A 26,160-nucleotide genomic window follows, 5' to 3' on the forward strand; every position below is an offset into this window, starting at 1 on the left:
CGTGGGTGGGTGGGAGCCCACCCTCCCCTCTGCCTTGGCACAGGCGGGCCTGTGCTCGGCACCCATCCCTGCTCATAGGCATGATTTTCCTTAGATTTTTAGCTCTCCGATGGGTTCAAGAAACGTTATAATCTTCTATCTTATCCAGCTTTTTCTTGCTGTTAGGATAACAACTCTTCCCAGCTTTCTCCATCATAAGTGGAAACCAACCATCCCTGTCTTTTTTTAAGACCGTCTGCAAAAACACGTAGTGTGTCTGAAGCATCCTTAGAGTGATTTACCAAATAAGTTTTAAGCATATATATTTTTGTATTATCACTAGAAAGCACTGCCGTTTAGGAAAGTCCTCCTCTCTAAGAATTTTATGCTCATTTTCTCCTTCAATTGATCTTTAGGCCTAAGAGGAGCTCCAGGTTACTCCTTGGATCAAGCCCATCATCTTCCCATTGAAATGGACCCACTAATTGGTATGTTAATAACAAAGATCCACAGATTCTTGTGTGGTTATTTACCGTACATGACAGTTGAGTGTATTTTTTCCACCACGGAATTAATGTGCAAACAACGTCCAATTACCATCAAGGAGCTACGCAAATCGTAGGATGCCATCCAGCACTTTTTGATGTTAAAACATTTGTGGCATTTCCTTGGTATATTAGGAGGTCATTTAAGATGGCAAGGCACATAATTCCAAACCTTTCTTTTCAGCCTCCACTCTTCTTTAACAACTTTATGTATTTGAAATAGATAAGGACTCAAAGCTATTATAACAGAGAACGAATACTAAAGAATATCTTTCTGGCAGTCTCCATTCAATAGGGCTAAACATTTTTTTAATTAAAGATTTCATATGAATTGCAAACTCAGGCACTATAACACTTTGCTGTAGATATTCAAAGTATTTTTAAGTAATCACATACGCATTTATTAGTCCAGAGTAAGTGCCTTAGTCTCTCTGGGCTTCCATTTCCTATCTGTGAGATGGTTTCTAATAATGTTTGTTCTCCCTATCGCATAGGATCCAATGGAGAACTAAATTAGAAAAAAAATGAAAATATTCTGAAAAATTATAAACCCATATACACGTTATTATACTGTATTTTTTCTTAGACTAATTCACCCTTCATCTTTGAACCCAGAAATAAAATGAAAGGCAGCCCTTTGGGTTAGTTACTTATACTCCTACACAAAGTAGCATTTACATTTCTTTGGGAGGACATACTTAGGACGAGGAATATTTTTAGAGTCCATCCAACTGTTCCTCTGCTAAAGATACATTGACACTGTCACACACAGCTAAAATGTAACCACGGAAAAATGACTAACTGTATTCTAATTAATCAAGGACCAATTGCTTCATTGTCAAGTGACTCAGGACCTTTGGTGTTCTTTTCCTTTGCTGGGTTTTTTGTTTTTGTTTTTGTTTTTTTGTAGTATTTTTTTTTTTATTTTCCCTTCTCTAGGAATCATTATTCCCGTGTTGGTAGAGATTCACAGACAGTAGCATCTAGATTTAATTGGCGTTGGAAAGCAGTGGGGATCTTCCACATCTGCATTTTCTGTTTAAGGATTCAGCCCAGGGATTTCGCCTGAAAGGACGGCATCGAGTAAGGGGCAGGCTGGCATACAGACAGGCACCAGGGAAATCAGACGGTGTCTCCGAGTTCCTGACTTCATTCACATTCAATCCCAAGGCTACCCGCGGAGTCCCTGCCTGTCTCTGTCCTCCCCAACCCCTCGCCCATCTTGCTTCCTCCCCTCCTCCTCTGCCAGCCCAGTCTGGAGAGGCTTCTGTTTGTTGACAATCCAGGTCTTTACAGCCGCTGACCTAAAGCTCCCTGAGGGGCTGCCTACATAACAACACCCCTTGCTCAAATCCCTACTTTCTTCTTTCCACGTGAACTGTAAATGCCATCAGAAAATGACAGATGAGGGCAAATGCTGAGACATTTTTTCCTTATGTAACGTACTTCATACAATATTTATTCGTCATCATTATTGAACTTGCTGGACACTAATGAACTTGTGCGGGGTGAACATCTATTGAATTAAGTGCATTTACGTACTTTTATTGTGTCGTGAATTCACATCTTGGAATTCCTCATATCGGTGGAGGAAGAACTTTAAGTTCCAACCCTTTTAAAATAAATATACAATAGACTTCATAAATAATCACTGCTACTAAAAGGTGTATATTCCTCTTAAGGAAATGTTAAAATCTTAATAATCTTATATCCTTAAAAACCCATTGCTAGATAAATGAAGCATAAATGTATTCCTTCTATATGTGCCTGGAGAAACTCTTGTGGGATCTTTCTTTAAATTCCTTTTTCTATTTAAATTTAGCCAATAACTCTGGCGTGAACAAACGGCAGATCACAGACCTCGTGGACCAGAGCATACAGATCAATGCACATTGTTTTGTGGTCACAGCAGATAATCGCTATATTCTTATCTGTGGATTCTGGGATAAGAGCTTCCGAGTTTATTCTACAGAAACAGGTAAACTGAAGTGCGAAATAGTTCATTCCCGTCAAAATGCCTGTTGTTACACCTAAAGTTCATATGAAATCAAACTGAATAATGCCGGCCTTTTCATCATGAGTACTGAGAGTCAAATTAAATGTTCACATTGCAAGTACATGGTCACTTATAATAATTCCATCCAATCCATACGTTAGTGTGAGCTGAGCCCTGAGTTAGTAGGACAACTGGGATTACAGCCCCCTCACCCAAAATCAGATTCAATGAAACACCCTAAACCTCCTCTTAGTCTGGCCCAAACTCTGAAAACAAACATCACAATTATAAGTTCTTAAAGTAATCCCAACTGACATTCTTGTATCATTTTTTTCAGAAGCAATTCAGTAAACCAACTCTGTAGCTAGATTTGAATTACCTTGTAAGTTTGCAGGTCTGTACATTGACTGTTCAGAAATCTGGCAAAATTAAGTTAAGCTTATTATCCTTTCCAGAAAAATGGCAAGTGAGTTCAGCCTGCCGTTCTGTTGCTGTGTTTCAGGGAAGCTAACTCAGATTGTATTTGGCCACTGGGATGTGGTCACCTGCTTGGCCAGGTCTGAGTCCTACATCGGTGGGGACTGCTACATTGTGTCTGGGTCTCGAGACGCCACCCTGCTCCTCTGGTACTGGAGTGGGCGACACCATATCATAGGAGACAACCCGAATAGCAGTGAGTATTTGTCTAGAATTATCCTTTCAGACTGTAAATTCACTTAAATAGGGTTTGCTTTTTATTTTTTTATTTTATTTATTTATTTATTTTGGTCTTTTTAACTCCGCACCCATGGCATATGGAGGTTCCCAGGCCAGGGGTCTAATCAGAACAACAGCTGCCAGCCTGTGCCAGAGCCACAGCAATTCAGCATCCAAGCCACATCTGTGACCTACACCACAGCTCACAGCAACGCCGGATCCTTAACCCACTGGGCAAGGCCAGAGATCGAACCCCAGTCCTCACGGACACTAGTCAGAGTCGTTAACCACTGAGCCACGGCGGGAACTCAGGCTTTGCTTTTTAAATTTTCCTCATGTTTTTTTCCTGGGGCTGTAAGGATTTTCATATATGAATGCTGAAGTGGCCACCGTCTTTGTTGGAATGTAGCTGTGTTTGAAGCATGAAAAAGAGTGACTGCTCCAACCTTCGGCCTGAGGAGTCTCTCAGACCCTCTCTCACTGCCCCTCTGCTCAGCTGCCCTTCCCCAGTCCCCACATGTCCCCATCCTGCAGCAAGTTCCCTCAGGGACAGTGGGTCCATTCAGCTTCCTGTGATTTCTCTCAGCTGAATGAAGTCTCTCTCTTCCCTGCATTTCCAGGAGGTTTTACGGGTGCCTCATGAGGGCACTTCCTTCCCTCTCCAATGGGAAATACTAAATATTTCTGTTTATTTATTTAACGATGTTTGCGTCCCCCCTTCAGATGAGGCACTGCGGAGGCAAAAACTGAGTAAGATGATTCCTTTGCTTGGGATGATTCCTGAGTGTTTTTTATTCAACCGTGCTTCCGAAAATACCCTGTAGGGAAACAAACAAACAAACAAACAAACAAAACGGGACTCCAAGTAAAATAATTTTAGAAAACACTGCATATACTCATTCTCTCTCTTACACGCTCTGAGAGCCTTACTCAGATAAAACAACATTTGTGTAACCTACAGTTTCTCAAACATGTTTTCCATGGAAACTTTTGTTCATGGAAGAGCCATGGTTATTCTTTGGAACTGCTTTTCTGAGGAAACAGTAAAGTGGATCAGGAGTCCCTCTCTTTGCGTCACAAGTCTTTGGTTCCTGGCAGAGTTGCACACACAATAGGTTTTCCATATTGTTAAATGACTGAAGAACTAGATAAGAGATTGCCTAGAAATCATTGCTGTTTTTAATTACAAGCTCTCCATAGTTCCAACGCACGTATTTCCTGTAAAAGAGAGAACGGTTTCTGTAAAGTGTCGATAATGGCAAATACCTAAACGAGGGTTATTCTGTTTCATACATTAGTCACAGCTTCAACTGCCCTCCAAAATAAACTGAAACATGACTTCAGGAGTATCTATGACAAAACAGAGATAGGCATTTCCCAAGAATACTGTGTACCTGCCACTGAAATGCTACGAAAGTAGAGAAGAAAGGAGTGTACAGGACGCCGTGTTTTAAGTGGGCGGCTGGTCTGTTCTGGCCTGTGAGAGAGCTCCGCATGGAAGCTCAACCGTCCAGCTCCCCTGCAGGTCCCCCTGCCCCCAGCTGTTAACGTGTTTTGATAGGAATACTGCAAATACTGATAGGATAGTGAGATGGGATATGTATTTGAGACGGTGAGCGAATGAACTCGACGACGAGATAGGTGAGGGTGTTTTCTGGTTGCTCATGGCTAGAGGTGAAGAACCCTAGATGAATAAACTCCAGGTGCCCTATGATGTCATGTCTCTTAGTTTAGATGCTGAATAAGAGGAAGTGGGTGTATTATGCATTGCTGTCTCTGCTCTAGGTTGTGAACTAAGATGTGGTATTGGTTTGAGGAAAACACATATTCAGTGTTGCCTGCTTTCCAGCCAGCTCAACTCACTAGCTAACAATTCCACACCATAAGGAATGTCACACTCTAAATACTAAAAATCTCCTCATTTGCTCTTTTTTAAACCATAGCCTTAACAAAAAGAAACTTCATTTTTAGCAGAATTCGTGTGTGTGTGTGTGTGTGTGTGTGTGTGTGTGTGTGTGTGTATAAAAGACATTCAGTCTACCAGTTATGACTTTATTATTCTCCAGCAAGGTGCATTCGCATATGTATTTTACCTAAAAGTATTTATGCATATTTCCAAATTTTCTTTTATTTCCAAGAGTAATGTAGTGTTCATTAGAGGAAAAGCTGGACTGAGCATCTAGGCTGTGTGGGATCTTTCCTCTATTATTGACAAAAAATAGAATTTACTAGATAGGAAAAAAACTTTAAGAAACAGAATAGTGTTTTCAATCCAGTTAATTAGCATCTTCAAAGTGAAGCTCAGAAATGATGAAAATGTTATTTTCAAAAAGAGAATTCACTTCTTTGAAACCACCATCTGATAGCATAGAAGATAGCATAAAGTACTGCTACGAAGTAAAAAAATTTCAAAGAAAAATGTTAAATTATAATAATTTTATGTCAGCAACTTTACTTTCTAATGATCTTATGAACCAAATGATGGTTAACAATTATAGCTTTGATTCATTGCTTAGTAAGAACATTAAATGTAATATTTAGAGTGTTTAAAGGTCTATAGGCGCTATGCAAATAGAAATGTTTATGTTAATCCTCAAGAAAAGAATTGTGAATACTGAATTTGTTAAAATGTAGCATTATATTTAAGCTTTAAAGACAAGGTTATCCTTGGAGTTCCCATCGTGGCGCAGTGGTTAACGAATCTGACTAGGAATCATGAGGTTGCGGGTTCCATCCCTACCCTTGCTCACGGCGTTACCATGAGCTGTGGTGTAGGCTCGGATCCCGCGTTGCTATGGCTCTGGCGTAGGCTGGCAGCTGCGGCTCCGATTCGACCCCTACCCTGGGAACCTCCGTATGCTGCAGGAGCTGCCCAAGAAATGGCAAAAAGACAAAAAAAAAAAAAAAAAAGGACAAAGTTATCCTTGAGTTCCCAGTGAGGCTCAGCAGTAACCATGCAGGTTCAATCCCTGGTCCTGCTCAGTGGTTAAAGATCTGGAATTTCCATGACCTCTAGCCTGGAAACTTCCATATGCTACAGGTGCAGCCCTAATAAAATAAAATAAAATAAAATAAAATAAAAGATTATTTTTAAGAAATTACTTCATAATATTATCCATATAGCATTGCCTCCATTTGTAGGAATTTATTTTTTTAATCAAAAACTGTTCTCATCATCATGAACCTAAAGGACCTCCATAAAACCCACCATGTCCAGACTTGCTTGAACATTTACTGTGAGCCTATGTAGGATGGTTCCATTTTATCCATTATCCTTACCATAAAAGGAAACAATTCTCTTCTAGATTAAACACAATGAGTAGCTAAAGTATTTGCCGCGCAGCAAGCATGTATTGAAAGCCTATTGTGTGCTGGTACCAGCCTAGCAGCTGGGAGTGCTAGGTAGTCAAAGGCTCCGACTTTCTGGGGTTTACAAAAGTCTGTACTTCATGAATCATGAATTGCTCTCAGGTAATATTTAGTGTCGTAAGTACTTTGCATCTACAAAATGCTTAGCATTACATCCTGGGCACCAGTGAATGATTGCGTAAAAACCGCTTTCAGCTTTTTGCCATGTGGGTAACCATAATACTAAAAAAATATTGGTAGTCATTTTTAGTATTTGATTGACCTGACTAATTAGCGACTGACTTAATCTGTTAAAATGGCTCACCTGGCAGCCCCTGTATGCATGCTGAGAGAGCCATACATACTGGTCAATTCGCTTTTTGCAAAAGCAGTCAGAGCACACACTGAATTGACTGTCACGTCAGGGATCAGCCGTGGATGTTGACACGGACATAGTCCTTGCTATTAGAAAACTTGCAATATGAAAGAAAAAGGGTTTTTTGGTTTTTTATTTTTTTTACTGTTTCAGTTTAATCTATTCTGGCTACCAATTCACAGGTCAGAGAATCAGGCTATATGTGTTTTCTGCCTCATACTGCATTGCTACACCAGACCGAAAAGCTAGTTATGTCTAAATTCATATTAAAGTGTGTGACACGATGCCCTTAGGTTTTGAGGGTTGTATGTATTCATTGAGACACGGAGAGGGAAGTCCTGGCATGAAACCTAATATCCCAGTAGCTGTTAGAATTCAGGAACGGGCCTTGAATTTACTCTGTGTGTCAGAGACTGAATCATATTTATTCAGCATAGCACCACAACATGATCGGCTTCCTTTGCTCAGCTCATGTGCATATCCCTAAAATGTTCTCAGGATAAACTCAAGTGCTTTAACCTATGTATGCTTCTTTTGCATTGTCATTATTATTTGTAATGAATAGCTTTATTAATGCCACAGAGGAAAAAATCGGTAATGTTTGTGGATTTTCTTAGGTATAGAAAGAGTTAATGGTTTCATTGAATCAAATGTACTATTGTGACAAATTAGACATCTCATAAATAAGTCTTTTCTAACCACTTTTATAATTTTAATGAATTAGCAACATAGACAATGAAAATGTGAAACAGATTATTACAAAGAGATTCAGACCATAAAAGAAACAAGCCAAGGCTACCTGGCATAGGTTCCAGTTGCATTATAGTTGTTTTATTAACATACTTAATATCAATATCCATTGTTACTCTTTCAAACTTGTGACTTTGAACATGGACAATTTTCTTGGAGATGTAAATAGATCCCTGACTAGATAACAGAATTGCAGAGATGTGAGGGACAGATGCTTTCATCTGAAACAGACTTTTACACAAATTCTGAAACTAATTTGGAAGTGATAAAAATTAATTTGCACACTTTAATTGGAAGCAGGCTATCGCATGAAAGAAAGGAGAGCAGAGCAGGCAATTTGTGCTAAAAGCTGATTGAATTTTTTGTCAGGTAGGTATCTTGGACTTGGCCGTTTATCCTCCTGAGCCCTTCTTTGCAATATATTAGAGCCCATCTCTGACTGGTGTTCTTTAAAAGGATCAATGCTATTCCTGTTGAATCCCTAGAGCCCCAAATTTCATTGATCTTGGGACTTGACATTTCTCATTACGTGCTGTAGCTTCCAACAAGATAGTCACAAGAGGGGCAAGTCAACACTGTCTCCTCAGCAGACACTTGAAATACACTGGGACCTCAGCTCACAATCCAGCCTGCTTGTAAAGTGTGTGGCTTAAATGTTTATACCAGATACACAGCGCTTGATAGAGAGCTTGTTGAAATGTTTAAAATCATAGCAACAGGAAACTTTGCAAGAGAATATACCGTTCATGTTTTCAAATCAAATCGACAAATATTCATTGAGTACTAGGTATAAGACATTGTTACCATGCTTTTTCTGTTGCACTTTGGAGAAACAAGTCTTTAGCTCATGTATGAGCATTATGCAAACTATGAAATGAGAAGCCCATTGAAAAGGAGACTCCAGCTGTGCACACATCCCTTCCCTGGACTCCCATTGTGTAAGCTTCGGCTCTGGACACTGACCCTCCCGCCAGCCCCAACCTGTCACTAAACATCTGCCAAATCGCATTCCTTGCTTTGTCTACATCCAGCCGTCTTTTAAAACCATCCTGGTGGCCAGCTCCACAGCCACCACTAACCGAGTGTGTTTTCGGGGATGAACAAAGCATGGACAAAGAGTAGCCCAGTGATATTAAACAGATAGATAGATAGATAGATAGATAGACAGACAGACAGACAGACACATATACATATATATATATACACACATATATATGCATGTATATATGTGTGTGTGTGTGTATATATGCATGTGTGAATATATACAGACCTGCTTCCTTGGGAAAGGCAGGTGGATTATACTGTCCATTATTTGGGGAGGGGGATGGTAGGACAGTTATGTGCTGTGACCTTAGATCCAGAGTCAGGATTTCAAGGGAAGAGATCTGCCCTGAAACAACAGTGCCCAGGGGGAAATATGGTCAGTGTCCCCTCTGAAGAAGAAAAAGAACAACTTAGAGTGAATGGACCATAGGTTCTGTCTTCTGTTTGTCATCGAGTACTCTGAGTATGTAATAAAATGAAGCCACATCATGGGACGTTTTCCAACCCATGGAATGTTTTTATGTGAGTTACCTTGTGACTGTGGGAAATGCAGGCCCAGGCATGTCTGGTCCTTGGGCCAGAAACCTCTGCATTCACTCTCAGGTGGCAGAGAACACAGGGTCTCCATAAGAGAATCCTCATCAACAAAGTTTTTCTGAGCTTTTCAGCAAATGTCTAACATAATTTTTAAAATAAGTCTTGAATTCAGAGTAGTGATGAAGTTACTGCACCCTTCAAAATCTCTTACTCTGGGATTTCAAGTCAGAAATCCATCATTTTTATGTAGGTATAAACATGAATGAAAATGCCTTCTGCAGTGATTCTGCAATGACTCAACAAAGGTTATAGATAAAATCTGAATGTCATATATTGTCAAGAGGTTCATTTTCTGACTCCAGCAGAACTGCACTGAGGATCAGAGGAAGGCTCTTCTGTTTTTGTTTAGCTCTAATTCAGAAGGCCCAAAACTTCCCCTACATGTTAGTAGTTCCATAAATGAAGTTTAAAATAATAGGAACCATGAGTAATCTTTACTTTGATCATTTCTCTGAAAGCCATAGACCATCACACTGAAAAAGCTGTCCTGTCAGTTCTCTGTGAATAGTAGCATCTAATACCTTTGTACTTTTTTCATCATCCATTTTAAAAATATTGAGACGACTCGTGATAAAAATGAATTAGAATCTGTTTATTATAAGCCTATTATATTTGCAGTTTCTAAGTGCTCGCCTGAAAGGAGTCTCAAAATTGGACATGTTTGTTCTTTACCATTCATGGTAATTCCATCACACAGAAAGCTCTTCTCCTGAAGAAATGACTAGGGAAGGAGGACCATGATGCTGTGGTCCCCAGAGGGGAGGTCTCACCTGCACCTCCCTCTGTGCGGGCCCTTTAACCCTTGGCTACATCCATCAATTGTGATGTGACAGTGACAGACTATTCCTAGGCTTTTGAATGATTGTTGGGGTATATGACATCTGTCCCTGGCAATGAAAGGAAATATAGAAAATATGCTTTCCCCCTGCTATAGATTCCCCAACTCAGAGCCCCCTGAATGGCATTTTATTTACTTCTCTATAGTTTGAAGAGGGAAACCACTTTCAAGGGGCCCCACAAAATCCCCTAATAGTTAAGTTTCACCATTTATTCAAATGATCTGGGGAAATCGTAATGAAAGATAAAATATTTTAAACTTCCTGAATCAGAGGTCAGCCTTTGGAAAACTTACTTTCTAATAGAAAATATATTGCATACATAAGGAATATTTTAAAATATTTTTATACATTTAAAAAATTCCCTGCTATAAAACTAGATTGCTTTTTACTTATTCTGTAGCATGTAAGGGGAAACTTTAGAAAGATACATGTTTGATAAAAGTTACATGTCTAATAAAAGTCTATGAAAATTTTATCAAACATGTAACTGCAGGATTTTTAATTCATCAGTCTCTCCAAGATAAAATGGTTATTTAGAAAAAATTAAGGGTAATATTGCACATAAAATCTTATCAATAATTAATCTTCATTTTGCTGGGGAACTCAGGGCATCGTTGAAGCATAATTTTGTAGACTGTGGGTGTGTGTGTGTATCTCAGACAAATCCCGGACTGCTGACAAATATAATTGGATACTCTGCTAATATTCAAGATACATAAATTTAGAATAAGATGACAAGCTGACGTGGACTTTCGGCTCCCTTTCCCACACACCGTCTAAGTCAGAAATGCCTCAAAAGCAGTGTGGAAGCTGATGGATCTGAGGAAGCTCACAGAAAATGGTGAGCAGTTCCTAGGGAGACAGAAGACCAGTGGGTCTGAAGGAGGAGATGCCCAGCAATGGTGTTGGGTGCCTTGCTGGGTAAGGCGCTTTAGTTATTCACTTTCTTCCTGGAATTTTCCAGGATCTGTTGATGGCTTCCCTCCTGCCACTGTGGGGCAAGTAATTGGAACGCCAACGCAGCCGCTCAGGGCTGTGGCATCACATCAGTGCCAAGGGAGGGGCTGCCCAGGAGGTGGTCACACGTGCCACCCCTTGGACATTCACTTTCCCCACTGCCCCCTCCACAGTGGGGCCAGGGTATTGCGACCCAGGAGGCAGCTCTCAGAAAGATCAGCTTTGAGACCAAAGCATAGGATGTTTCTCTGAGAGACAAGATCGGGGGGGGGGGGGGGGGGGGGGGGGGGGGGGGGGAAGGGAAGGCGGGGTCAACCCCATCTAGAGTGTGAAATCACAGAGAAATGCAGCAACTATAAAGGAAAGCTCACAAACTCACCCACCAGGTAAAACAGAATGAACAGAAGAGAAAAATACAGGTTTTTTGTTTGTTTGTTTGTTTGTTTGTTTTTAAAGGCATAATATTCTCTAAGACATAAGAAAGGGGGCGTTAAAGTTACTGGTACTGTTCTGTATTTCTTAAGCTGGGAGTGAGTACAAGGGAGTTTATTTTGTTCTCTTAACCTTACATATATACCCTAGATATGTAATGTTTTAAATTATTTAATTAGGAGTTTGTGCCGTGGCTCAGCGCTTAACGAGCCCGACTAGCATCCATGAGGATGTTGCCTCAGTCCCCGGCCTCGCTCAGTGGTTTGAGCATCCGGCGTTGCTGTTGCTGTGGCTGTGGTGTAGGCCGGCAGCAACAGCTCCGATTCCCTAGCCTGGGAACCTCCGTCTGCCCTAAAAAGACAACAAAGGAAATTAAAAGAGTGAAAGGTAGTGTAAGCCATTAGCCAGTGCGTAGCTGTTAGTGGAAAGCGGGAGCAGCTGGGAATTAGGAGGCGGTGACGGAGAGGTGCTGGACCAGACGCGAGCAGTCGGACCGCAGCGGTGTCGCTCATCGGTGTTTCCCGCCCTTCCTTCCGGGCACGTGGCTTCAACAGAGTTTCCCGTCAGGGTCTTTCGTGCCCTCGTATCCTGTCCTGTGTGGCCAAGACTTTCTTTCCTCAACCTCCAAAGCAGCCGCTCCAGACTTTACCCAGGTCGGCACCGTCCCCTACACGCCTTCCAGAATTCCTCTCACTTTCTGCTGTTTCCTTTGCCTCCATACTCTTGCAGCCAAGCCGGTCTCCTTCCCCGTTCCCGTCGAGAGCGGCTCCTCCAGATAAGACAGGGTTAGGCAGGAGGCCCTCCCAGCTTAGCATCCTCACAGCCTTACGTGTATGCAGGTTATTCAACAACGTTCTGCGTTTCTCTTCATGCATCCGTGGATGTTTTGATGCCTGCTGTACTCTGTGCATTTGTTCAACACATTTGTCTTTGAGGGCCTCGGTGGTCCGCCTGTGGAGGCTGTACCCTGGTTGGTTGGTGTGTTCTAAACAATTCCACGTGCCTTACACCTTCTTACACTCCTAACTCGCTTAGCAGGCGGCCTGTCACTTAGAAGGCACGCGCTCACCGCGGAGGCAAGAGCGCTTGGCAGTCAGAATGCCTACGCATGTGATTCAGCTGGACTTTCTTAGCTAGGTCCCACCAGTAAAGTCAGGGAAAATTCAGATGGTGCTTTCCTTCACTACTTTCCTTCCCCTCCGCCAACCAAAAATCCAAGCACCGCAGCTTGTGGGAGATTTTAAGGCACGTTTTGAAATGCGGAAGGACATGGGTTTCAGAATTACCCAGCTCTGGGTTCAGTTCCAGCCCTTGCCAGCTGTATAAACTTGTGTAAATTGAAAAACCTTTAAAAGCCTTGGATTTCTAGGCTACTAAAATAGAGATCATAATTGGACCTACCCGTGTGAATGTTGTAATTCAATGAGATTGCCCATGTGAATGCCGCGGTTGGCGTAATTTCTATTTCTGGACAATCAGAAAAAGAAGAACAGCTATCCCCATTCTCATGGTGTTCTAAAGAGGCATCCGAACAACCTGTGTGGTGGGTACAGTCGTTTTCCCTTTTTTACAGATGAACAAACACCGCAAAGGTTAAGGAACTGGCTCATGGTCACACAGCTAGGAAATGTCCTCTCTGAACAGTAATGCTTGCTCTTTTAAATGCCCGATTTAACGGCGGGGCCCTTCATTCCCGCCCTTGGTCTCTACTGACTCTCTGCTGCCCTCTCCTTGCAGGTGACTATCCTGCACCAAGAGCCGTCCTCACAGGCCACGACCACGAAGTTGTCTGTGTTTCCGTCTGTGCAGAACTTGGCCTTGTTATCAGCGGTGCTAAAGGTCAGAAGACAATCCTTTCATTTTAGGTCTTTAGAAACTGTACTGTTTTCACAAGGTAACCATGATTTCTGATTTATTTCCTTTAGGAAGCTCTCCACAGACAAATGTAATCCCATAGGATTTTTTTTCTAGCTATTGCATTTTATTACTTATTAATAATATTTATTTATTAATATGTAGTTATTTATTAATAACACATTTGTGCCAGTACTCAGATAAAAGATATATATAAAATTTTATGTAATATTTTGTGGTCATCAGCATTGTAACCGGAACACTGGTAAGTTAAACTACAGCACACCCATGTGATGCAGTCATTCAAAATAACATGTAAAAGACAAGGGGACGTTCCCGTCGTGGCTCAGTGGTTAATGAATCCGACTGGGAACCATGAGGACGCGGGTTCGATCCCTGGCCTCGCTCAGTGGGTTAAGGGTCCAGCATTGCTATGGCTCTGGTGTAGGCTGGTGGCTACAGCTCTGATTCGACCCCTGGCCTGGGAACCTCCATATGCTGTGGGAAGCGGCCCTAGAAAAGACAAAAGACCAAAAAAAAAAAAAAACAAAACAAGGGGAAGACCCCTGTGATTGGGAGAGGGGGTGGAGGTCAGGTTTTTCCTCCGACGCAGCCTTGGGCCCACCCCACCCCCTTCTCAGGTGCCTTTCTTCTCGAGGCCGGGGACTGCGCAGTGGAAACATGATCTCTTAGCTCTTTGGACTTGCTGTGGAAGAAGTCTAGTTTCGGGACAGATCCGGAACCTTGGTTCTGAGTCTGACTCAGACACCAGTTCTCCATGGGAGGCTTGGGGCGGGAAGGAGCCTCGTGCTTACGGGGAACCGAAAGAAAACCAAAGGGGCTGAGGGCTGAGTGTGGTGAAGACCCCACAGAGGTGAGGAGACAGGAGGCTGCAGAAGGGTGGGGTGGCGGGTGGCACGAGGATTTGCGAGGTGTATTTTATTTTGAGCATGGTAGGGAACTGTTGAAGTTTTTAGCAAAGTGAGGAAATGATCAGATTTGGTTTAAGGAGCTTATTCTGGCTCCTTGTCATGTATAGGTAATGAGTATGATGTCTGAAGGTGGGAACGCTGTGTTTTATCATTTTTGTACTTAAGAGTAAGTAACTCAGGGATGGACACATGGGATTCTTTCAAGAAACGTCTTTTAATGTCTGTTTAGTAATATTATGTGTAATATTATTCTGTTCTATAAAGGAAGAAAAAAAGAAAAGAAAAGACACATAATACACATAGGGAAAAACATTTCCTGTAGATGATGGTTGATATTAGAAGTGACTGCTGTTTTCTCTTTTCTCCAATTCTTTGTATTTTCCAAAATGCGCATTTACTACTTTTAGGAAACTATTTAGATGTCGTATTATAACATCACTTGTTTTATAAAATATGCATCGGCTTAAATCAATGGATTGAAAAATAGGATTATAATTCATACAGAGTTTTTGTGGAGTTTTTCTGGGTGTGTATGGGGTGGGGGACAGGTGATACCAAACTATATTAACCAATTATTTTTCTCAACCTGTGAGTGTTTTATCTTAATGCAGTTTCTATCTGGGAGAAAACAATTGGAGCAAAATAAGTCACTCCCCATGCCACTTTTACATTCTTGCCTCACTCCTCCTTTATTTATTTATTTATTTTCAATTAATTTTTTTTTTGTCTTTTTGCCATTTCTTGGACCGCTCCCACAGCATATGGAGGTTCCCAGGCTAGGGGTCTAATCAGAGCTGTAGCCACCAGCCTATACCACAGCCATAGCAACGCCAGATCCGAGCCGCAACTGCAACCTACACCACAGCTCACGGCAACGCTGGATCCTTAACCCACTGAGCAAGGGCAGGGACCGAACCTGCAACCTCATGGTTCCTAGTCGGATTCATTAACCACTGAGCCACGACGGGAACTCCTCACTCCTTTATTTAAAAGACAGAAAGTGTTCCAACAGTCTGAATTATTTGATTTTCTTAATGTTGCTTTTCACATTTTGTGTATAGGCTACAGAAAAGGTAAAACTTATTATTTGATAGTAATGTATTTATGTGGAACAGTGTTAACATTTTGATGATACGAAAGAAAATTACCAATTGTTTTACTAATTCTCCTAAGCTTTCTAAAGAAAACTTTCTAAAAACACATTAATAGACTATTTCTGGGATATACAGCCTTTCATTCTCCTGTAATGTATAAACTGTATCCTTTTTTTTTTTAATGACTATTATCTCATGAAGGAAAAGAGCAAGTATTTACCTTGATAAAAAGTTTGAGAGCTACGTGTATGTTATATAACAGCTCTCTGTATTTGTTCTGTTGAAATAGGGCATCAGTGCTTGGCTTTTGCCAGCGTAGTTCTTATTTTTTCTCCTTTGAACAAATCTGAGCGTATGTCCAGGTATAGGTTTGCAGGAGCTTGCATGTGACTGTTGTCACCAATGAGAGTCATTGCTGTTCCCCACTCCACAGAGGGCCCTTGCCTTGTCCACACGATCACTGGAGATTTGCTAAGAGCCCTTGAAGGACCAGAAAACTGCTTGTTCCCACGCTTGATTTCTGTCTCCAGCGAAGGCCACTGTATCATCTACTATGAACGAGGGCGATTCAGCAATTTCAGCATCAATGGGAAACTTTTAGCTCAAATGGAGATCAACGATTCAACACGGGTAAATCCGCAGGTTCAGTGCTAACTAGGGGCTGAGCTAAGAGGTTAAAGATTGAGTATTTTACATAAAATGACTCATAATGGAATGTCTCTGGTATCCAGATGAATGTGTTCTGGTTTATAAAAGCATATAAATTCATGTTGATTGATCCTTTAAACAAAACCAAAGTTCATTTAATCCCAGGTAATTAACTCAGTGAATGAGCGTTCGGAGATGATGGCTTTGTCTGGTTAGAGGTTAGACCCTTAAGGAGATTTTTCTTAAGCTCCTTTCACCAACAACAGTTCCTGCACTGCTCCTTCCTGACATTAAAAGTGACATTATTGGAGTTCCGGTCCTGGCTCAGTGGAAACAAATCTGACTAGTATCCATGAGGATGCGGGTTTGATCTCTGGCTTCGCTCAGTGGGTTAAGGATCCGGTGTTGCTGTGAGCTGTGGTGCTGGTCACAGATGCAGCTCAGATCCGATGTTGCTGTGGCTCTGGCATAGGCCAGCGGCTTCAGCTCTGATTCAGTCTTAGCCTGGGAATCTCCGTATGCTGTGGGTTAGGCTGTGAAAAGACCAAAAAAAAAAAAAAAAAGGCTTTATTATCAAAGGATCTTATCGTTGGAACCCTAAACCAAAATTACATTTAAATCTCCTGTCACTGACAAATGAATTGTAATTGATGGTTTATCTTTTTATTTATTTATTTATTTATTTATTTACGCTTTTTTTGGGGGGGGGCACACCCACGACATATAGAGGTTCCCAGGCTAAGAGTCTAGTCAGAACTATAGCTGCTGGCCTACACCACAGCCACAGCCACAGCAAAGCCAGATCCTGAGCCGCGTCTGCAACCTACACCACAGCTCATGGCAACACTGGATCCATAACCCACTGAGAGAGGCCAGGGATCGAACCTGCAACCTCATCATTTCTAGTCAGATTCGTTTCCACCGCACCACGACGGGAACTCCTGGTTTATCAGTATTGAAGACAGTTTTGAAATATGCTTCTGCCATTTGTTCTAAAAACCTTGACCTTGTTAGTATTCAGAACTGAACCAAACATCATGTTCTTTAACTCTCAAGTTCTTTCTCGATGAGACTGATAATACTCTCTTTGGGACTTCTGTTATTTTGTAACCTAATTGGCTTTGATAAGATCCTTTGTCTGTGTTAAGAACTTTGATGTATTCCACATTGGAAAGCGTATGGATTAGACTTTCGACAACTTGGACAAATGGCTAAAAGCAGATAGTAATGACAGGGACCCATATTAGGTGCCTTTCAGTAGTGAGTGTTGATCATTTGGGAACCACTGAGAGAAACTGTTCTTCTGCCTTGTCTGAAGGCCATTCTCCTGAGTAGCGATGGCCAGAACCTGGTGACTGGAGGAGACAATGGCGTGGTGGAGGTCTGGCAGGCCTGCGACTTCAAGCAGCTGTACATTTACCCCGGATGCGACGCCGGCATCAGAGCAATGGACTTATCCCATGACCAGAGGTGAGTTAAGCCAGGCAGACGTGTAATCACTGGACAACTGTCAGAAAGCCCTTTGCATTTCACCCGGGACTGAAACATGCTGCGAATAAGATTCCAGCATCCAGACGGAAGAAAGACTAGTGCCAAAAGGGTAAATTGAGGAAAGGAGTGAGTACTCTAGGAAAGGATTCTGGTAAGAAGGAAACAGGAAGAGAATGAGCAAAAAAAAAAAAAAGAGCCTGAAGAAAAACAGGTGCATCTAGACCCTGCCCAAAACGTAGACTTATCCCCACCAACTTCTCTGTTCTCAGATCCTTGCCTGGTCTCAGACAGGCCTGTCTGGCTTACATTATGTGAAAAAAACATAGATTTTTTTGGCAGACTCTCGGCTTGAAGCATACAACGTCTAGCTAACCAATTTCCAGCCAAATGCAAAGTGCAGACTACAGCTGGCCTCTGTTTTAAAAATATGAGGCATTCGTTACTTGAAATAACCCCACCCCTATTTTCTTATTCACATATCTCTCATTTATGTTGTTTTATGTATTTCCCTAAGACACTGTAATCTTTTCTTGGAATCGATAGGGATGTTAACGAAGTAATATGATTTTTCCATTGTTTCTCAGTTTGCAACAAGATTTTGGTTTTTTCCTAAAAATTGTCTTTAGGTTTATTATAAAGTGAAAAGAGTATTTGGAATATAGACTCTAAAATTTCTAAATTTGAAAGATAAATTAAAACTCTATAATATGGAATTCCTGTTGTGGCTCAGCAGGTTAAAAACCCAACCAGGATACCAGGTTAGTATCTATTAGGACACCAGTTCAATCCTTGGCCTTGCTCAGTGGTTTAAGGATCTGGCGTTGCCACAAGCTATGGCGTAGGTCGCAGATGTGGCTCGGATCCTGTAGGCTGGCAGCTGCAGCTCCAATTCAACCAGCCACTAGCCTGGAAACTTCCATATGCCAAGGTGTGGCCATAAAAAGAAAAAGAAAAAAAAACTTCTGTAATCTTAATATAGTAATTTCTCATGTTTGCTACATATTTAACAGAAATAAAATCTTAACCAACTTATTTTAATTCTATGTATATTCTTTAATAGTATCAGTTCTTAAATATTATGGATATTAAGGCTTATATGACAAATTTAACAAAGACTCTTCACAATAGACTAAAATGGCATTGAAGTCATCAGGAAGAGCAACGGAATTTCAATTAGTTTGCGGAGAGGATATTTGACCTGCAGCCCAACCTGTTTTAAATAAAATTTAAGCAGATTCTTAAGAGTGTTCCGAAAGGCTGTAGTCCATATTCATGAATAAATGGGAATGGTTTCCTGTGTACTCATTTTTATCTACTTGGGTGTTTCTGAGTATTTAAGTATTTTAAGTATTCTCCTTGATGTCCTTCATTCATTCATGTATTCATGTTGCAACCATTTGCTGCCACCATCATAGATTGACCACTGTTCACAGCCCTGAGGATGCATAACAAGGTCATTGAGCCCAAAGAGCTCGAACAGTCATAATGTTTGTATGTGAGGGAAGCAGGAACAGAGGAACAGAAGAAAGAAGGGGTGTGGAGGGGCAGGAAAGGCTTTATAAGGGCTTACAGTTCACTAGGCGTGGGGAGAGGGTAGGTGAGAGCTCATAGGCAAAGCGGCATTCATGTCAGCAGTCTCCCAAGAGGAGTGAGGAAAGATACTAATTAAGTTTCTATTTCTTTTTTAATCTTATCCTTAATTTGAATCATTCTTGTTTTGTAATGCCCCTGATATGTTGGAATAGTAGCACATGCACTTAAGCTATACGTTGACAGATAAACATACAGTGAGGAGGCTATACTCACGACGTGTTTATCTGATGAGCTGTCCGATCCAAAGCTCATCAGCACTTGGGTTGGCCGTCCAGGCATTGACAGGATTGTTTCAGCTTCTCGCAGGAGAACCGAGAATAAATCTTAATCCTATCTCAGGGTACACAAAACTAAAGCTTGGTGAACTTTGAGATCATGATGTTGTTTAGTGTGCAGCAGAACCACATCAGTGATCTTGTGTCTCTCTTCACTACTGTCTCTGCTTTTCCAGGACTCTGATCACTGGCATGGCTTCTGGTAGCATTGTAGCTTTTAATATAGATTTTAATCGGTGGCATTATGAGCATCAGAACAGATACTGAAGACAAATGAAGACCCAAAAGCCAAGTTAAAGCTGAGAGCACAAGTGCTGCGTGGAAAGGCAATATCTCTGGTGGAAAAAACTCGTCTACATCGACCTCCGTTTGTACATTCCATCACACCCAGCAATAGCTGTACATTGTAGTCAGCAGCCATTTTACTTTGTGTGTTTTTTCACGACTGAACACCAGCTGCTACCAAGCAAGCTTATATCATGTAAATTATATGAATTAGGGAATGTTTTGGTAATTATTTCATATATTGTTGTTTATCGAGAAAAGGTGGTAGGACGTGTCACAAGAGACTTTTGACAATTCTGAGGAACCTTGTGTCCAGTTGTTACAAAGTTTAAGCTTTGAACCTAACCTGCATCCCATTTCCAGCCTCTTTTCAAGCTGAGAAAAAAAACAAAAAACAACAAAAAAAAAACAAACCACGTTTGATATTTTGTACATCAAATGCATCTTATTTAAAGGGATACTTTTGTAAAAGTAAAACCTTGTATAAAAAACAAAATGTTTCTTAATTTTATTGTGGAGTTACAACTTGCATGTTCTTTAATCCTGATGTCTTGACAGAACAGGTGCATCGACACTAGGAAATAGTAAGGTCTGTCCAAGGACACAGCTTGTATGAAAGGATTGAATTTGGGCTCAATTAGTAATTTTTGACATTTTCACTAAAATATGATTTGCACTTTCTAATCAAAATTCATCCGTCCTAAGTGAAATTTGCTCATAAAGCATTTAGCTACTAAGCCATTTTTTTTTGGTTGCCATTTTTGGTACTTTTTACAAAGAAAATTTAGCCCTACCCTTCATAATTTGAAGACACAGCAGAAAGGGGGCTTAGGGATGAGGTCCTGGTTTTACTGTATAAATAGGAGTCCCGATTGTTAGTTCCATAGTGATGACTTACCAACTCCTGGACAACTCTTCCAGAATCATCCTGCTGGCTTAGCGTGTGTACATTAGGGGAGGAGAATCTGATGCTAATTTTTTTTTTGCTTTTTTTTTTCTCTTTGGTTCCTGAATAGCTTAGTTTCTTTAATAATAAATCAGACTTTATTATAACAATAACTGAAGTTATTCTTTTAGGTTTGTGTGAAATTCTCACCTAAAGCCACATTCTTAGCCTAAGGCACTTCGTCTTTTATGATATAAAATGATGGCTATCAAATGATTTTCCATACATTGTACTGATCAAGTTACACACCCAGGGGTATATACACTTTATTCATGTTTCTTCTTTGTATATTTGGTGACTGTATCGTCATAGATGTACATATTGTGTCGGTAGGGCTATGAGGCATGTTACAGGAATGTAATTTTCTCAGAATTTACACTCACTTGCAGTCATTTATTTAAAAAGATAAAACAAGATAATGGGTTCTTTGTATTGGCACTTTGCACCAGAAACATATCATTATTTATTGATGTGATTACTTATTTGTTATCCACCTTGTACTAGTAAGTTTTAGCACTGAATTCCTTCTTCATTGTTGTTTGTATTTATGAGATTCTGAAATTCCGGGGAATCAGCGTAATGATTAAGTTATTCATCACCAGGCTGTAAGCAATATCTTGAGTTTGTAGCTTAGAATTGGGAGGATAATGAACATCTGGAAGACAAGTTCATTTCATCTTGAGATCATGGTGAAATATTTTGGATATATAAATTCCTTAAGCTATTGTAACCATGTTTTATTGCAAAGATGTAAAATATGCCAGATGTGTGTGAGTTGGAAATCAAAAAAAAGAAAAATAAAATATGCAAAGAATTCACTGATTGTTTCACATTTCATTGGACACTTCACATACATGCATTCATTATGCTGTCATACAAGTTTAAGAAATCAACATCACCTCATATAAGGGCCTAGAGCATCTAAGAACATGAAATAGAGTCCTAATGAGGCTCTGTAATTTGCTGAAACATGAGCTGCTCTGCTTGACCATCTGGCAGGGATTTGGGGCACCAGTGACCAGAGGGAAACAGCCTGTTGTTTCTTCTGTATAGTCTACTTTGGGGGTTACTTTTGTTTCATTTAAAAGGAACTAAATGCAGGTGAACGATGCAATGGCCCATTACATGAAAGTTACCAAATAATGCTATTTTCATTTGAACCATGCTTTCTAGAATTTATCATTGACCAGGCATCAGGCAGGCGGAAGTGGAGCAGCTGTTGACCAAAGCAGGCAGACAGCAGGAGCGGTGCTGAGGGGGCCTCAGCCATTCAAACGAGCACGGGCGGAGGGGGCAGCAGCCCAGGGAGGCCCAGGGAGTGACCAAACCGAAGGTAAACACATTCTCAGGACAAAAAGGACACAACCAATGGCAGCCTGAGAAAGCTTTGCTATCGCCCTCTGTCCTGTCCCCAAACCAGACATCTGTTGGTCATTCCCAGCCCAACCCTTCTCACCGCCCCTCAGTCATTCCTCGGGCTAGTTACCACCTAGAGATCTCTTTAAACTCGCTGCCCCCCTTCCAGAACCACCGTCTCGACTGTCACCAAAACCTTTTGACTCGAATGCATGCCTCCCACCATACACCACGCTGCTGTCTGAAGGCCTGTCATTCCTCTGCCCAGCGCTCTGCAGTGTTCCTCATGTTCCTAGACTCCAGGGGGTAAAATACCTGGGAGCTTATTTCTGAGAGCAGAATCCAGGACTCCCTCCCCAAGGTGACTGTGCTGTGGGTCATGCCTGGGCAGGTCGTGGACAACACTAAGGTGAGGGATACAGTCCACAGTCTTTCAGGAGGGAAACAGTCACATCTTCCCCTCTGCTTGGTACCCTGCACCTTGGGCAAGTGCACCTACTTTCAGGTGGCTGAGAACTACCCTGTGCCCTGTTCCCTAGTGTCTTCCCTGCCGGGAGAGCCCCTCTTTGTCTGCACCAGCTGGTGGAACTCCCTGTTGCAGACCGACCTAAACTTATTTAGTCGTGCACTCTTTTTGGCAGGTAAAGGTAGGCCTGCATCTTCACTATGTTATGAGGAAAACAATCTCAGGACCAATTTCTGCTACACTGTAGAAATACATCGTTAGCAAACACGTAGTGGCAAGCCAGCAAGCAAGCACACAGGAGATCATTCATGGAAATCTTCCTGAGCTCTGGAAGTCCAGTGCTTTTTTAGGCTATCTGACATCCACTTTACATAGAAAATGAAAGCAGAGGCATTAATATTCTAGAAGCAAGATTCCGTGAGCCTTGAAATTCCATCAGCAACTAGGATCTTCAAAAGCAATCGTCTAGTTAAAAAGCCCTGGGCATCACCTCAACAGTAGAAGCTGAAGACCTCAGTAGATCCTTATACTCTGGTTGTGGAGAGTTAGAAAAGCTCTCTGAAATACTGTAGCCAGTGTATATTGAAGTCACATGTACTAAATAACACTAACTGCATCAAGGATGCTAATTAAGCCAATAATTTCCCCACTGACAAGTCCATCTTCACAGTCACTATCCTAACTAACGAAGTGTCTAGTCTCTTTTAGAATAAGGAAGCTGGAGTTCTGGTCCTTGATTTTATATTGAGACTTTACTGACTAAATGATCTGGAGTATAAATTTCTGATCAGGGCAACTGACGAGCCCCGCGTGTGCAGAGTACATTAACATGGACTATTACGTTGTCTATCCTGGATATTTTAAAGTAAATTATAACATCCTAACACATCTACTTATTGTCATAGTCTCAGCTCAAGTGCCCACTCCTCCATGAGGCCTTCCCTGACCCCGGTGTTAGCTTCCTCACACCTAGGAAGCCCCTGTCACTACAGAGCCATGTATTGTCATATCTTACTTGCCTCTCTTCCTTTGTGACTGTGAGCTTCTTGGCAATGGGACTCTTATCTTGGATCCTTAGGACAGTGTTGGGTTCAGAGCAGACTGTCAGTAGATGTAGACTTGCTGAATGCTTTGATGACAAGCAGATCTCTGGCAAAGTAGGCAGGAATGCTCAGGCCCTCCCTCCTCCCACTGCCCTGATGCCCCAGCCTTGGGGTGTGCTCTCCCGCACTGCACTGTGCTCCTCCCAGAGAGCTCCATTCCCCAGTTACCATCACAGTCACTTCTACGTATTTTTGGCATAAACTTCTTTGCTCTAAGAGTATTTTCCACAAACATTTTTGTCTCATGACTAATTGGCCATAAGGCAAGTTTGTTGTAAAAGATAAAATAATGAAAAAAGAGGGACATTAAAAAGGACATAATGATACATGGATAATGAGTAATAAAATTTGTAAGACTTTATCACAGAAATAACTGTTGTGGCTTAGTGGGTTAAGGACCCAATGTCTCTGTGAGGATGTGGGTTCAATCCCTGGCCTTGCTCAGTGGGTTAAGGATCCCACATTGCCACAAAGCTCTTGCATACATCACAGATGCCCGCTGGATCCAAGTGTTGCTGAGGCTTTGGTGTAGGTGGGCAGCTGCAGCTCCGATTCAACCTCTAGCCCAGGAATTTCCATTTGCTGCAGGTACAGCCATAAAAAGACTGTTTCGCACAATACAGATATTTGAATACCTTTAAAATGTGCATAGATTCACGGCAATATTGCTCAAATAACTGGTTTTGTTTTGGAGGCTGTACCTAAACACTCATCTTCCAAGTCTTTTCATTCATAGTATTTTTTTTCCTGCTTGTTGCTTTATCTCCTCGTTCAGCATACTTTTTCCACAAAGTGCCTTCCTTCAATGAAAGATGTATATCAGCTTACAGTTTCCAAATGCGTGGATGCCTATTTGTCACTGAGCTTTGTACTGGGTAGTGAAAGCCTTCGACACTGCTGTGTTCTTGGTGCATGTCGCCCATCTGCTGACAAACCTTCCAAAGTTCTGGGGAAGATGAAATTCTGCACCTTCCAGGCCTCCGGCTCTTTCTCCTCCCATGTACTGTGTTTCAAAATAACCAATTCTTGGGGAAAATCATCATCATTTGTCAGGATATTTGTATTATATGTGTCAAATCAAACTGGCAGCTAGTGAGTCTTTTACGACAAAATTGCCTTACGGCCTATTCAGTAAAAACATTTGCGGCAAAGACGTTTACGGCCAAAAGAGCGGACGCCGTTCACAGCCGTGCGAAGTTCGGGTTGTCACAGGTTATGGGCTACAAAAGAAAGAATATTTAAAATTTTAAATTATTGCTCTGTACACACCTTCATCCCCTCGGAAGAAGCGAAGCTGACACGATTTGAGGTAAGAGTTTCTGATGTTCTGGTCACTTAAAGCCTCTAACCCCCCAGCTGGGCTCCTCACCCTGGAAGTATTTTTAGTTCTCGCATCAGTTAAAATGGAGATAATGGGAGTTCCCGCAGGGGCACAGTGGGTTAAGAATCCGCCTGCAGTGGCTCTGGTAGCTGCGGTGGTGCGGGTTCAATCCCCAGCCTGGCACAATGGGTTAAAGGATCCGGCATTGCCACAGCTGCAGCTCGGATGCAGTCCTTGGCCCGGAAACTTCCATATGCTACAGGTGTGGCCATAAAAAAAAAAAAGCGAGAAAGAGGAGTGGGAATGATATTTGCATTGTGTTATTTACAGCATAAATCAAGCCTTGGTACAACTCTGCAGGGGGTCATCACCTTCCACGTTCTAGTGGGTGTGTTTCGTTTTCATCTGCTTGGCCTTCCATTCCCTCTTCATGCGCTGTGTATCTTTTGGGGGTAATTTTTCCTCCCCTTCCCATCATGTGTGTGTGGGTTTGTTTGTTTGTTTTAACTGGTACGTGACCCCTGAGACCTCCTGAAACCATCTTGTCCTACCGTATCACCTCCCTTCTGGTGACCTCAGTGATTGGTTAGGGGCAGGTCTACCCATGACCTTCCCCCAAATTTTTATATTATGATGCAAGGGAAAGAAATCTTCTCTTTCCTCCAGTGTCACTAATGAGAAACCAGGGACTACCATCAACTGGTTCTCTATTATTTAGAGAAAGCCCATTTTCAATAGTTGAGAAGCCAGGATAGGAGCACTTGTCTGCCAGTCCCAAGCCCCTGGGCCCCCAAATTACCCTCATTCTTAGAGGTGTCCCAGTTCTGGACTCCTGCTTTGGTCAATGGCCAGTGAATACTCCCCCAGCCTCAAGTTAATCAAAGCTGTATTTTTCTTTTTTTTTTTGGTGCATGAGATCAAATCAAGGCATCCTTAACTAATGCAGTTTCCTGCCCCTAGGTCCCTAAGCTCTGCTTTTAAAAATGTGACAAATCCGGAGTTCCCATCGTGGCGCAGTGGTTAACAAATCCGACTAGGAACCATGAGGTTGTGGGTTCGGTCCCTGCCCTTGCTCAGTGGGTTACCGATCCGGCGTTGCCGTGAGCTGTGGTGTAGGTTGCAGACGCGGCTCGGATCCCGCGTTGCTGTGGCTCTGGCGTAGGCCGGTGGCTACAGCTCTGATTCGACCCCTAGCCTGGGAACCTCCATATGCCGCGGGAGCGGCCCAAGAAATAGC

General features: G+C 41.8%; 1 protein-coding gene across 8 annotated transcripts in view; it reads left to right on the top strand.

Annotated features, from left to right (window-relative positions):
* The window catches only part of NBEA (neurobeachin), a 636,767-nt gene extending 615,272 nt beyond the window's left edge, over positions 1–21,495 (top strand). For all 8 annotated transcript variants that reach the window (XM_047756277.1, XM_047756280.1, XM_047756278.1 and 5 more), the window contains 7 exons: positions 396–467; positions 2,347–2,502; positions 3,023–3,193; positions 13,297–13,398; positions 15,873–16,069; positions 17,406–17,557; positions 19,623–21,495. In XM_047756277.1, the coding sequence (XP_047612233.1) occupies positions 396–467; positions 2,347–2,502; positions 3,023–3,193; positions 13,297–13,398; positions 15,873–16,069; positions 17,406–17,557; positions 19,623–19,713 (941 nt within the window). In that variant the 3' untranslated portion in view covers positions 19,714–21,495. The remainder of the gene's footprint in view (positions 1–395; positions 468–2,346; positions 2,503–3,022; positions 3,194–13,296; positions 13,399–15,872; positions 16,070–17,405; positions 17,558–19,622) is intronic.
* Positions 21,496–26,160: the final 4,665 nt, after the last annotated feature.

The sequence above is a fragment of the Phacochoerus africanus genome, chromosome 13 (genome assembly GCF_016906955.1).
Source record: "Phacochoerus africanus isolate WHEZ1 chromosome 13, ROS_Pafr_v1, whole genome shotgun sequence".
NCBI classification, from domain to species: Eukaryota; Metazoa; Chordata; class Mammalia; order Artiodactyla; family Suidae; genus Phacochoerus; species Phacochoerus africanus.